Below are 15,199 nucleotides of genomic sequence, written 5' to 3' on the forward strand. Positions count from 1 at the left end.
ATACCCTCCCCCCCCAGTGCCCCACCTGCCTTGCCCCCTGCTGCACCACCTACTGCCACGCTGCCTGCCTTGCTGCCTGCTGCCCCACCTGCTGTGCCACCTGCCAGCCCCCCAGGACTAGAGGCCACTGGGGTTGACGACCAGCTGGTGGAGGCATCCCAGCCATATCTGTCGGTCATCCCGGCCCCCAGCTGGCCATGCCAGGGACCGCAGACAAGGGGTGTGTGTCACAACCCATACCCGCCCGGGGTCACGCCCCTCTACACCCACCCCAGACTGATGGGCTGATGGCCGAGTCATCCGCTGGGCCCCCATTTGTATATAGTTGTCCCCCTTGTGTATAGTTGTCCTCCTTTGTATATTGGTTGCAGTTTCGGTTGTGCACATAACACATTTACCAGTTTTCAATAATTTAGTTTTATTTTCCAAAGATCCTGAGACGTGTGCTTGTTGGGGGGATGGTGTGTGGGTGGTGGGGGCAGTGTGTGGGCAGTGCTTGCAGCATGTGGGGGAGTCCTCCGGGGAAGGCCAGAGAAGTGCTCAGGGGTCTCCCTGATCAAAATGGGCCAGCAGGGCCTCGCGGACCCCTACACCCTCGCAGTGGGCCTGGCGACTGGGTGCGGTGGCCAGCTGGGGGAAGCCCATGCCAGTGTCGACTGCCCACCCTTGGACAAAGGCCTCCCTCTTGCTCTTGACAATATTGTGGAGCATGCAGCACATGCCCACGACCTGGGGGATGTTCTGGGGGCAACGTCCAGGCGGGAAAGGAGGCATCGCCAGCGGCCCTTCAGGCGACCGAAGGTCCTCTCCACCACCTGGCGGGTGTGGTTCAGGCGGGCGTTGAACTACTCCTGGCTGGCGCTGAAGTGGCCAGTGTACAGGTGCATGAGCCAGGGCTGGAGGTGGTAGGCTGCATCTGCCACAAGGCAGAGGGGCACAGTGGTGTCCCCCAGAGGGATCTCCCTCTGGGGGATGTAGGTCCCTGCCTCCAGCTGGCGGCACAGGCCTGAGTTCCAGAAGATGCAGGCGTTGTGTGTGCAGCTGGGTCAGCCCACGTAGACATCCTGGAAGTGACCCCGGCTGTCCACCATGGCCTGCAGGACCATGGAGTGGTAGCCCCTGTGGTTGATGTATCTTCCCCCGCTGTGGTCCGGGGTGCGGGTGGGGATGTTGGTCCCGTCCAGGGCCCCGGAGCAGTTCGGGATCCCCAAGGCAGCAAATCTGCTGACAGCTGCATCCAGGTCCCCAAGTCGGACGACCCTCTGCAGCAGCATGGCATTGAGCACACGAACCACCTGTGGGGAGGGAACACAGGCGCCCATGAGGGTGTGCAGGGTTCCCCAGGCCCCTTCCCTCAGACCCCCCTCCCAGGCACCTCCCTGGATACTCCCCACCCAGCCCCTCCCTCCCCAGTACTCCTCCCTCCTCAGCCCCACACCCAGCCCCTCAATCCCCGGCATCCCTCCCTCTCTAGTCCCACCCCCAGCCCAAGCCCCCCACCCCACCAGTGGGTGCATGCCCAGGCCTCCTTACCTCCATGTCAATGGCCCTGACCATGGCCTTTCCCACTCCAAACTGGTGTCCCATGGAGCGGTGGCTGTCTGGAGTGGCCAGCTTCTAGATGGCTATTATGACCCTCTTCTCGACAGGGAGGGTGCTCCACATCCAAGTGTCCTGGTGCCTCAGTGTGGGGGTGACCCAATGGCAGAGCTCCGGGAAGGTCTGCTGGCACATGTGAAAGTTCCGCAGCCACTGGTCATCGTCCCACTCCCCCATGACCAGCTGCTCCCACCCCTTGGAGTTGGTGGGGTAGCTCCAGAGGCGGTGGAGCATCCAGCAGGGGAGGAAGAGGGAAGCCCGGGGGTCAAGGGCATCCCTGTCTGCCCCCTGGGAGGGCTCTTCTGCCAGGAGCTGCTGGGCGGCCTCCCGTGCAGCACCTAGCAGGGCACTTGCTCCCTGGGTGACTACGTGAAGGGCTTCCAGCTGCTGCTGGGAGTCCATAGCTGCTGTGTGTTGGTCTGCAAGAGTGTGGCTCGTGCTCCGCAGACCTTGTGCTGTGCAGGCCGGGTGTGTCTGGGAGGGGCCCTTTAAAGGAGCAGCTTGCTGTTGCCCAGAAGGGCTAGTCCAACCTGTGACCCGGTCCACGGGCTTTCCTGGCCCCTTATTTCGACGGGGAGTGCTTGTGTGTGTGGATGCTCCGCATTTCCTTCCAGGGCAGCTCCTGTAGACATTACCCGTCGCTACTTCGACGTCAAACATCGATGGCACCAGCCCTAGAGTATGTGTAGACAATACGCGTCCAAGTAGCCTATGTCAATGTTCTTACTTCGAAATAGGCTACTTCGACGTAGTGTGCTAGTGTAGGCGTAGCCTTGGAGTTCAGGGCTATAAGTTAAGTCAAGTTTAGTTTGGACAGATACCCCAGATCTAACTGAAGCTTTAAATACTTAGGAGAATCCAAACAGTAGAGAACTCTGCAGTACATCTCCTTAGCAACACACGAGCACATGAAACCTGTCTTCCATGCTCTACACTGGCTCCTGATAAAACATAAAGGCTGTGTCTACACTACAAACTTACTTTGAAGTTAACTTCAAGTAAGGGAGATTAAGTCACTACTACTAAGTCCTGGGAATGGAGTAGTGCCGTACTTCAAAGTTTAACTTCAAAGTAGGATGTGTGTAGATGTTCTGCACTCACTACTTTGAAGTAAGGGGGTCCACCAAGAAGGCAGCCTCTGGAAGATGGAGATGCTTTGACCAGCCAAGGCAGGGTTCTGTGGTCCCTGCCAGCTGCCTAAGAGGAAGCAGCTCCCCAGCAACCCCAGGCAGGAAGCTGAGAGTGTGCCACAAGCTGGGGCAGCACGAGCTCCCACTCACACTGCCCCTGTTTGACACACCACCTAGCCTCTGCACCCCCTGCCCAACATGGCAACATGCCAGGAACCCCGCATCCCCACAGGGGCCCCGGATGATGAGTCTGAGGGCTCACAGAACCTGGGCAAGCGCTGTGCCAGGAGAGGACCCTCCTGGACCAAGGTGGAGCTGACGGATCTCCTCTCTCTGTGGTGAGAGGAGGAGGTCCTTCGGCAAACTGGTACCTGCAAGAGAAATGCGGAGGCCTTCAAGGGCTTGCTGCCCAAGGCCAACCCGACTGCATTGGCAGCAGCGTGCAGATAAAAGTCAAGGAACTGAGGCAGGCATACTGCAAAGCACGTGACACTGCCTGCTGGTTGGGGCACAGTCAGCGCGCTGCTCACATGACAGGGAGCTGCACAGTGTCCTGGGGCTGAGGAAGGCAGCTGTGCTGGAGCACGTTATCCACACCACTGGTCCCTTCGCAAGGACAACAATGACAAGGTGGGCCCCTCTGGCACCACCAGCCCCTTGCGTGGGGACTGGCCTACTGAGACCGAAGGTGATGATGAGGGCTGCAGTGATGGGATTCTTATCAATTCCCTCCCCTCTGGGACACCCAACTGGGCCTCGTCCACCCATGCCTCACCTGAGCCCCAGAAGGTTACAGCCAGTACATACAGGGTGAGTGGGATGTTGCAAGGGCTGGGGACAGGGTTCCCCTGGAACAGCCCCACAGCCCACATGCCTGAGGATGAGGGAGGGGGAGGGAATATGGCCCACCCTCACCAGGCAGGAACCTCTTGGCACACGGGATCCCGTGAAGCTCACTGGGCAGCAGGGGAGTGGGATGGGGGCCAGTGGATCAGGGGGTCCTGGACCCACCAGGGTTGGGACTCAGTACTCATGGGCCATCCTCTTGTCCCCTTCTGTCTCCACAGGTCCATCATCGGGCAGCTGCCACACCCCTTCAGAATGGGCCCCAGCCACAGGGGACTGGGAGGCTGCCCCATCGCTCCAGCCTGCATTCCCCCATGGCCATGGCTAGCCATCATAGAGATGATGCTGGAGGTATGCGGAGGCAGCTGCCAAACAGGCGGACATGTGGGAGATGACCAGAGTGCTCCAGGACTGGCTGGCAATGGAGTGGGTTGTGTGGGTGTGGCTGGCCAGCCCCCTGGATGCTGTGGCCCATGCCTTGGCCATCCACTTTGCCCAGCCTCCTGCCCCCTTGCCAGCCCAGCCTGCAGCCACCCATCCTGCAGCTGCCCCTGAGAAGGCACCCACCACATGGCAGACCTGTCTCCAGCCACCCACATCGAGCTGGCTCGGTGGTTCCTGGTAGGGGCAGGTGCACCTGGCCCAGCCCCAGTAGCCCTGCCCCCCCCGTACAGCCTGTTGAGGCCAAGCCTGTGGCACTCCCACCCCACCCCAACCCCCCTCTGGTCCCAGTCCCATCACAGCCCTGCAGGGGGTCCTGGACCTGGGGTGGTAGGGGCAGCCACAGCCACAGCCGCCATGGCTCCCGGCCCCCCCATGGCCCTGGGCAACTGAGCCTTTTCCCATCCTAGCCCCACTCCTAGTTCAGTCTCCCACTCAGCCTCCCACTCCCTTCTCTGGACTGTTCCCCCCATGCATTGTAAGTAGTTTAACATGTTCTATTTTGTTTTCCAATTACATTTGTTCCCCACAGTAAAGTTTATTGTTCCCACCCTCAGCCTAAGTCCCTGGTGCATGGTGGAAAGAGCAGTGGGGAGAGTGGGAGGGTGTGAGTTTGGTGGGAGATCATAAGGGGTATGGGAGTTGGGGGGGCCTGTGTTGTGGAGTGCGGCTGGGAGGTTCAGGGCAGGTCCTGTGTAAAGGCCTGGCACAAGGCCTCCTGGACCCTAACCCCACCCCTCTGGACCTTGCAGCATGGGGCAGCAGTCAACTGTTCATATCTGGCCCCCAGGTCGGCAGCCCAGCCATGGATAAAGGGCTCTTTCCAGCCCTCCACAATCTTGTGGAGGGTGCAGCAGGCAGCAATCATTGAGAGGACATTTGGGAGGCTGACGTCCAGCTTTGTGAGAAGGCTGCAAAACCTTTTCTTCAGCTTCCCAAACGCCCACTCTACTGTGCCCCTGGCATGGGTTGAGCCAGCTGTTGAAGGTGTTCTGGGCCAGTGTGATGCAGCCAGTATAAGCCAAGCCACGGGTGCAGTGGATACATGGTGTTGGCTACAATGCCCGCCCCCCACCCTCTGGCATCCCAGATGAAGCAGGGGGCTGGACTAGATGACCTCCTGAGATCCCTTCCAGCCCTGTGATTCTATGATTCAATGATCACCCAGGCATCATGGGCCCTGCCCAGCCACCTCATGTACACTTCCAGAAAATGGCCCCTTGTTTCCACCAGTGCCTGGAGTATCACTGAGCGGTACCCTTTCCTGTTAATATAGGCACTCCCACTGTGGTCCAGAGCTTGAATCACCATGTGCATCCCAACCAGGGCTCCAAAACAATTGGGGAAGTCCAGGTCCGGGGACCCAGCGAGGGGAGCATCCAGGTCCCCCAGGGTGATGATGCATTGCAGGAGCACTGTGTTGATGGCTCAGACGACCTGCAGGGTGGAAGACGACATGTCCATGAATGTCTGACCGGGAGGCCCCCCCTTCTCCCTGCTCCTTCCCTGCCAGGGGCCCCCTTCCCCTGCCCAGTAGTCTCCTCCCCAGGGTGGGTCCATGGTGGGGGCCGGACTTACCTTGAGCAGCAGTGCTCCGTTGGTGGCCTTGACGACTCCAAATTGGTGGGTAACGGACTGATGGCTGTCAGGGGTGGCCAGCTTCCATAGTGTGATGGCCACTCTCTTCTGCATCAGTGATGCAGGCCACATCCAAGTGTCCCACTGCTGGGGGACTGGGGTGAGCCAGTGGCAGAAGTCGTCGAATGTCTGGCAAGTCATGTGAAAGTTCCTCAGCCACTGCTTGTCATCCCTGTCCTCCAGCACCAGCTGGTCCCACCACTTGCTGCTGGTGGCAAAGACCCACCAGCGCTGGATCAGTGGGGACGGGGGAGGGACAGCAGGGCCGTTGCCAAGGCCTGGAGACTGGGTCCCATGCGGACAACCTGGCCTCACTGCTGGAACAGCAGAACAACCAGCATGACCAGCAGGATAGCCAGGGTGGTAAGAACATTGTCCTTGGGGAGGGTGTGAGCAGGCATGTTCTCCAGCTCTTCTCCCCAGCATGTACTCTCCTGCTGTGTGCAGCCTGGCAGCCATGAACACGTGCAGGGTGGCAGTGTTGGGAGGGGTCCTTTAAGAGGTCAGCTGGCTGTGAGCCCAGAAGGGCTTGTCAGCCATGTGACCCTCTGCCTGCATCATTTCCTGGCCCCTTACATCGAAGTAGGGCTATTGTGTGTAGATGCTTTACTTCGAAGTGGGGGAAGCCTACTTTGAAGTAAGACACGGTGCTTTTTGTGTGTAGATGCTCTATTTTGAAGTTGCTTACTTCGAAGTTATATTTCGAAGTAAGCAACTTTGAAATTATTTGGTAGTGTAGAGGTGGCCAAAGTCAAGTTCAAGGTCTTGATCCCTACATTCAATGCACTGTCTGGTCTGGGTCCAGAATATTTTAAAGCCTTCTCTGGCTGGACTGTTAATTCTGATCTTTCCATCTCAGTTTTGCTGTCTCAAACTTTCCCAACTGTTACAAAAGGAGATCTTACACCTTGGATTGAGCTTCTTGAAAGCCAGAAGGTTACAGGGCAGTGATGTCAGACACTGCAGTTCTCACTAGCTTATCCAATGCATCACAGGAAGCATAGAGGTACTAACTTGGAACCCCATGGAATGCCCAGTGATCATTCACTTTTTGTTGCCATCTTCTGCTTCCCAAAGAAATGATTTAGCAAAGGAAAAACCCAGTTGAAAAAGTTGGAATTGACAGCAAGCTCTCTCCATGAAGCTGCTCCAGATCACTTTATCAGTGTCTCCCTAAACAGTACACAAGGGATATTCAAGTGAAACAGTATTGTGGTCAATGTATAAATACACTGGTAAATATACTTAAGGCTCCATCTATTCAAAATCCACATAAAATAAAGCATTTGCTCATCAGGGAGCATGAAGTATAGATGGAAATCGTGAAAGGTACTTAGCTGCACTTAGAATTTAGGCTGGTTTACCTGAACTCTCAGTAAGTAATCCACTGTTGAGATGATAATATTGACAGTTGTGTTGTTACCAGTTTGAGTTCTCAGATAATTCTGAAAATCTAAAAATGAGAGGATGAGTTCAAGTTAACATTTATGTAACTAGCAAATATTTTCAGAATTGTTCAAATTAATTCTGATAAAATCCATTGGTCAAAGTCTATTTTAAAGGACAAACATAATTTAAATAACATTCCTGTTTAAATCCATATGTTAATTCAATCAACTGCTCACATCTTCCTGAATGATACCTTCTTTTTGCAAATATCATGTCACAGTTTACAAGTTCTAACACCTGTTTTCTCCTGTGAACGTAAGTCTGACTTCAGTCTCGTTTATACCAATTTTATATTAATGTAACTACATTAACATCACTGGAAATACTCCCAGTTTATACTCATCCAAATGAGATTTGAATTAAAGCTTATGCTATTACTGAGGAAAATGATATAAATATGTTTGACAGATTTAAACTGCAATCTTGTTTTACAATACCATAAAGTATATGAGTAAGTGAGCTAATATTAAAAATACATTACTAGTATTTCTTTCTTTTACATATGAAAAACTATTGTTCCTCCTGAAGTGAAGATTTCTTTTATGCTCCTTGAATGACATTTAAGCCCCTTAACCACCTTCAGTGACAATCAGAACTCTTCAACTTCAGAGTGTGCCAAAGTAATTGTCAATGTAAAAATAAATGTTCACTGAAAAGCTCTCCTTTGAGATTTCCTCTCATTTAGTGATCAGGAGCTAAAACTAGAATACACTTCATTTTGTATTTAATGTACACCTTTCATATAGTTCAAGTGCCAGGAGTTATCATTGTGAGCCATTTTTTTCTCCCACTGTTTAAATGAATAAGGAAACTTGATATTTTAACCACACAAATATTTTTCTTTCATGTCCAGTTCTGCTACTCAGGAACCTTTCATAATGTTTCGTTAAAACTTGCCAAGCCTTCAGCACTGATGAGCTTTTATCCCTGGTTACCATTCCCTTGGCTCAGCTGACTGGCAGCCTGCCCACAAACCTGAACTGTGTCCTTCACAAAGCAACTGGAGGAAGCGGAAGAGGTCACAGGTGAATTCATCATCCTGCATTACCTTTTCTCCTGTGGAAAGGCCAGATGGAGGTACAAATTAGCACAGCCCATCAACTAATGTTCCACAATCCCTTATCACATCTCTATATGTAATCCAAAATCACCATTAACAAACAGACAAAATGCAACTGATAGTCACTATTCTATCTGAAGCTCCTGGCAGGCAGATAGGTCCTATTTCTCTTCCATAAGAAAAGAACATTTACATTTCAAGACACAGATTTCTCTCTATAAAATGCAGAAGCATGGGCTTGGCAATATTTTAGAAAAAAAATCCATCGGTTACACTCTTGTTTTTGTTGGTATGAAGCCTCCATCATGTATAAAGGTTAGTACTGGATTTACTTTAGTCCAATGTACAATAAATATTGAAAAGCCTGGAAATGTTTTTGAATATTGCAGAAGAGACAACTTTAAAACATACATATTTAAAAAAAAACAAAATTAGACAACAACTTTATAGACATTTATGTTCTCAGAAAACACTTAACCTGGGACTTTCAAAGGAGTCTAAAAGAGCGAGGCAACCAATTCTCACTGAAAGCCAACTAGGCAAGCTAATTTCCTCAGCTCTGGTAACTGAAGCACTAAATAAAAAAAGCAGTAAAGTAGCACTTTAAAGACTAACAAAATAATTTATTAGGTGAGCTTTCGTGGGACAGACCCACTTCTTCAGACCACAGCCATACTAGAACTGGTATGGCTAATGGTCTGAACAAGTGGGTCCGTCCCACAAAAGCTCACCTAATAAATTATTTTGTTAGTCTTTAAAGTGCTACTTTACTGCGTTTTTGTTTTGATAGTATATAGACTAGCACAGCTTTCTCTCTGTTACAAAGTACTAAATATGTGCTTATGTGCTTTTCTGAATAGAGCTAGACTTCAATGTAGTCTTAAGGCCGTTTGCTGAACTAGGCCCTATGGCCCTGTTTTTCTGGAGATGATGGTTATCCAGATGTTTAAAGCAATAGCTTTAAAGATGTCCAGGACTGCTTACAAAAATGTAATACACGGTATATTCTCCATTCAAGTAATGCAACACTACAACTGTACCAGTACTGAGAGTCAATATGAAAGTTTAAATATGAAAAAGTATGAGTGGCTCTAGGAAAGATCAGTCGTTAATGAAGAACTGGAAGTTTGATAAACAATAGCAAGCAAAATACACTGGGGTACTAAAAGCAAATGGTTTCATTATTAGGGCTTTATGCAAATATTTTGGAGGGAAATGATGTCTTGGCAAAAACAGAATTTAAAAATTATAGGCCATGTCTACACATGCTGCTTCTTCCGAAAGTGGCATGGTAATGAGATGTCCGGAAGATGTTAGTGAGGCACCAGCGTAAATTTCCCGTGCCTCATTAGCATATGACTACATGCTTTGGACCCCAGAATACACGTGTGGACACGCGGCCTGTGGGGATCTTCCAGAAGGAAATCCTCCTTCTGGAAGCGTCCTCTTCCTCAAAAATTCTTCTGGACTCCAAATCATATGGCCATATGCTAATGAGGTGTGGCCTCATTATCATCTTCTGGATGGCTCCTTACCATGCCACTTCTGGAAGAAGCAGCACATGTAGACATAGCCTGAGAGAACTGTAATGTGGAATCATTTGATACTTGTAGATGATAGCATGATAATGAAAGATAAAAATGCAAGTAAATTAAAAAGTATAGCCTATTAATTCTGAAAGGTTTCTTTAAAATAGCAGGCATTTTGAACCGATACCTGAACTTCAAAATCCAATGTGATATTAAGAACATTATCCTTTTTCAATTAGTGAATAAAAGAAATAAATGAGAGTAAAACAAAAAATATAGAACTTCTCACAGTCTGGGAGTGCTTGAAGTAGAGAGAATATATATGTATATATACAGGAATATATACATATATATGTATATATACAGGAATATGATTAGATGTTTACTATACTTAAAAATTATGAATGATTACAATTACACAGTGGACTTACCAGTCCGCAGTCTGTGACTTTCAAAGTGAGAGGCTTCAGTATTAATGGTAGGGTTAGAAAGCAAAACCATTTTGAAAACTAATGTGAACATTAAAAGAAGTACATAAAATCTTTTCACACAACCCTGTTGGCCAGCAAGACACAATATCTGGTGACCAAAAATATCACCAGGTATTCATAAAAATGAGGCAAACACAGGGAGACTTAGAGTGTGTTTTTCCTCCCCCTAATCCTTGTTGCATTCTCACTGAAATGCCAAAAAAAGAAAAGAAAATTAAAAAAAAAATCCCCAAACCAGTCCTTTCCCGGACAATGAATCAAGTGCTACTAATGATGCTTAACACAATTTGTCTCTGTGTCTGACATAAATACCATACATATTGCTTTCCAACATAACACAAAAGACAATTTTTGGCAGTTCTGATTTAAACATTGAGTGCCTAGAGAGAAAGTGAGGGGAAAAATCAATAGAATGTTGTGCACACAAGTAGTATATTAATCAATAGAACTATATATGGGTTCAGTTCTCCAAGTTGCTTCAATACATTGCTGGACTTGGACTGTTCAGAATCTTGCAATATTGAGGCTTTTATTTGTATAACTCAGTTGGATTCCTCATGTTTAATATTAAGTGTGCCCTGAAGTGCTTTGCTGGATTAGGGCCAGAGCGCTCAGAACTCTGTAAGATCAAACATTACATTTGCAAAACTTTAGTTGGAAAAAACCTGCAGCATGTCCCCATGCAAAATGTGCTTTGTCGACTGTCTGTCAACAAAACTTGGCACATCTGTCAGCAGTGTTATATCTCTCTGCATTCAGGTATAGTGCCTTTCTTGTCAGTTTTCTTTACAGGACCCAAGCCTGCAAACACACATGCATGTAACAACTTGTGAGAATTCAGTGACTTTTTAAGGAAAATTATCCTTAGAATACACTGGGGTACTAAAGTTAAATGATTTCATTACTCGGCCTTTACGTAAATAATAACACTATATAACAAAGCTCAGTAGGAACTTTAAACAGTACTTGCATCTTTTTCTCACGTTTATTTTCTAACGAGAAAAGATTGTCAGAAACAATTTTCATGCTCATTTTGTAACACAGGGGCTATGTCTATACCAGCCCCTTCGTTTTGAAAGGAACATGGTAATGAGGGAAGTCGGAAGATGCTAATGAGGACCTGCTATGAATATGCAGTACCTCATTAGCATAATGACGGCTGTGGCAACTTGAAAGTGCTGCTTTTAAATCATGTGCTGCCTGTGGAGACTGGGGCCTTTTGAAAGGACCCACTCCCACCCCAGTCTTCGAAAGTCCCTTCTTCCTATTTGGTTTTAGGAATAAAAGGCTTTAGAAGACTGGAGGGTCCTTTCGAAAGGACTCTGTCTACATGGGTGGCGTGCAATTCAAAAGCAGCACTTTCAAATAGCTGCGGCCACCATTACGTTAATGAGACACTGCATATTCATGGCAGCACCTCATTAGCACCTTCCAACCTCACTCATTACCATGCCCCTTTCGAAAAGACAGGGCTAGTGTAGACATAGCCAAGGTGCTGAGCACTCCAGCCATAAACTTTAATGAAACATTTATGTGTTTAAACACAGCACACACATACGTAAGTCCCTATTTCAGAAAAGCACTTTTTAATGTGCTTTTCTCAGCATGTGCTTAGCTGAATCAAGGCCTGAGAGCTTTGCTGTATTGACACCATAGTGCTTTTAACCTTGGAATACTGAATTTTACGCCTGTCTTTTAAGTGGTGGTGTGCACTGAATACTAAAACACTTTAATAAAACACATGCAAATACTACTGTTAGACGTGTCAGCATCACTTTGGCTACGTGTACACAAGAGGGTTTTTCCGGCAAAACCCAGCAAAACTTTAGTCAGAAAAACCTGCAGAGTGTCCACATGCAAAATGTGCTATGTCGACACTCTGTTGACAAAACTTTGCACATCTGCTGGCAGTGTTATACCTCTCTGCATTCAGGTATAGTGCCTTTCTTGACAGTTTTCTGCTAAGAAAACAGCTGTGTAGATGCTCCCGGGCCCTTTTGTTGACATATAGGGCTTCTGGTTCACCGGGCAGCCCTGTTTGCAGAGCTTCCAGTCAGCCATTCTGTCGAGAAAGGGACAGGCAGCCTGACTGCACTCTGTCAACAGAGCGGATTGCTTTTTCTATCTGCTTTTATGTGTAGATGCAATCGATCAACAGCAGTTTTGCTGAGAAATCCCTTCTGACAGTAACTTCTGTTGACAGATGCTTCTGGTGTATATGTAGCCTTTGAGAAGAAAATTCTGGAGTAAGAGGACCAGTTGAGGAGAACTTTAAAAATACTCATTGTTTAGTGTTCTTTAAACTAGCTGAGAGGATGCATTTTTATTTCTTCTCCTACCATTTCACCTCATTTTTAATACCTCCACCTTGGCTTTTCTTTCTTTTTCCCTTCTCAGCTATTGGATATGGTCAGGGAAGGTCAGGAGGGACAGCAAGGCCTTAAATTAAAACGATACTGATATTCCTTTATAATGATATCATTTCCTGCCACTTTAGTTTTATTATAAACTTCATCTTGCAGCAAAAGTGATGACTGCAATTTGCACACTGGAAAGCATTTTGCTCTTTTATTCAATGTCTGCAAAGAGGATTTCATACCTTATGAATTACTGTAAGTGGCTTTTCATTGAAATAATGCATATTCAGAAAGACCATCATTTGAGGCTTTCTTGTTTTAGTTTTTTTTTTCCTCCCTTCTTCTAGTTTATCAGATCTAATCATTCACAGCACCTCATGGGAAATGTATTTCTACTAGTGTTAAATGAGTATAAATTATGCTTAACATTCTGTCAAGTCAGAAGTGTAGTGTTGTATGCCCCCATAACAATGAACAAAGGCAGTGGTGAATTTGACCCATTACTTTTTAAAAATAAATGATTTACATGTTTCAATGTTAATCAAAAGCAGGTTTGAGCAGTGTGCCTGTGCTGATTACAGAGAACTTAAATTCTTCTGACCAATAAAATATCTGAATCTTTATTATAACAACAAATCCTTGGCATTAAAAAATAGACCACTGATTTGGAAACAATCACTAGTAGCATTAGCATTGTGGGAAGTTAGATTTTTTTTCAGGATACAAACACTGTTTAATGACTAAAGGGAGATGTCTCTTTGGAGACTTCAAGTTACATGTTTGGAATTCTGATCCATTTCTTTGCATAAAATCTAAGCAAGACATCTTTGATGTCACATACACAAATTCATGCCTGCACACACAAACATCTACATACATATAGGCTGTGTCTACACTACAAAAATAACTTCAGAGTTGCTTACTTCAAAGTACCACTTCAAAGTAAGCAACTTTAAAGTTGAGAGTCTACACATACACACACACCCTACCTCAAGCAGGGCACTACTCCATTCCCGGGAATGGAGTAAGGACTTCGAAGTTGGGCTCCCTAAGTTAACTTTGAAGTTAACTTCGAAGAAAGGGAACATGTGTGTAGACACTCTGCTAGCTACTTTGATGCAGTGCCTAAATTTGAAGTTAATGTCAAAATTAGAGCCTAGTGTAGACACACCCTATAGTGTACTTACAAATACATGCGCTGCATATAGCATTACTTAACTATTACATAGCTCAGGTTAGCTTCAATTGGTGTGACATGTACATTTGCTTAAACATGTAACTATTTTATTAAAATGCTGCCACTGCCCATGTTGCACATGAATGGAATGATTATACACATGAATGACTTTATGCCTGCAATTTGCATAGTTGCGAGTCTGATTCTGTGATGTAAACAACAGAAACAACATCTGCAGTAAGATAAAAATAAGATTGAATGTAATAAGCCATATGTATCTCCTTGAAAGGTTTTGACTCTTGGGACATTAATTCTTTCTTATCCCCCATTTTGAAATCCCCACTGCTATAAATATTTAAACAGGTTTGTGGGACATTATATATTAAAAATATTTACCATTCTAAAAGGCGTAAAGGCCCAGTTTTGGTGAATGCACAATTGTCAAACAGCATAGTAATACCAGTTAGTTTACGTGCACTAAAAGATTCAGGAATTGTCTGGTTGAGTTACTAATGCCACATGTCTGTCATTGTCTCTTTATTGCCCCACAATGACAATGAATATGATGGGAAACAGACCATTCAAGATCTCAAGCCAGATAAAGAATGCTGCCTTCCCATCCCCTGCACCTCCACACCCAGGCTACGTCTGCGCGTGCCCCAAACTTCGAAATGGCCACGCAAATGGACATTTTGAAGTTTACTAATGAAGCGCTGAAATGCACATTCAGCGCTTCATTAGCATGCGGGCGGCCGCGGCACTTCGAAATTGACGCGCCTCGCCGCCGCGCGTCTCGTCCAGACGGGGCTCCTTTTCGAAAGGACGCCGCCTACTTCAAAGTCCCCTTATTCCCATCAGCTCATGGGAATAAGGGGACTTCAAAGTAGGCGGCATCCTTTCGAAAAGGAGCCTCGTCTGGATGAGACACGCGGCGGCGAGGCGCGTCAATTTCGAAGTGCCGCGGCCGCCCGCATGCTAATGAAGCGCTGAATATGCATTTCAGCGCTTCATTAGTAAACTTCGAAATGGCCATTTGCGTGGCCATTTCGAAGTTTGGGGCATGTGTAGACACGGCCCCACTGAGCAATGCACAACTACCACACTTTCACTTGAAACTAGCTAATAGTATTGGGAATCTTTAGGAAAGGGATATATAACAATACGTAAATTATCACATTGCCTCAATATAAATATGATCACCCATCTCAAAAAAGATAAAGTAGAATTGGTAAAGGTTCAGAAAAGGACAACAAAAATTATTACGAGTATGAAGCAGCTTCAGTGCTAAGAGAAATTAACAACCCTGGGACATTTTAGCTTGGAAGCAAGACAACAAAGGGGAATACAATAGAGGCCTATGAAATCATGATTGGTGTGCAGAAAATAAATAAGAAGTTATTTACTCTCATAACACAAGAACTAGGGGCCATCAAATGAAACTAATAGGCTGCAGGTTTAAAACAAAGAAAATAAAGTATTTTT

General features: G+C 47.0%; 1 protein-coding gene across 13 annotated transcripts in view; it reads right to left on the minus strand.

The window, feature by feature from the left end:
• The window catches only part of RYR2 (ryanodine receptor 2), a 975,983-nt gene that overhangs the window by 75,397 nt on the left and 885,387 nt on the right, over nucleotides 1-15,199 (minus strand). For all 13 annotated transcript variants that reach the window (XM_074990102.1, XM_074990110.1, XM_074990109.1 and 10 more), the window contains 2 exons: nucleotides 8,079-8,159; nucleotides 7,019-7,107 (listed from right to left, as the gene is read on the minus strand). In XM_074990102.1, coding sequence (XP_074846203.1) covers nucleotides 7,019-7,107; nucleotides 8,079-8,159 — 170 coding nt within the window. The remainder of the gene's footprint in view (nucleotides 1-7,018; nucleotides 7,108-8,078; nucleotides 8,160-15,199) is intronic.

Source organism: Carettochelys insculpta, chromosome 3 (assembly GCF_033958435.1).
Source record: "Carettochelys insculpta isolate YL-2023 chromosome 3, ASM3395843v1, whole genome shotgun sequence".
Lineage (NCBI taxonomy): Eukaryota > Metazoa > Chordata > Testudines > Carettochelyidae > Carettochelys > Carettochelys insculpta.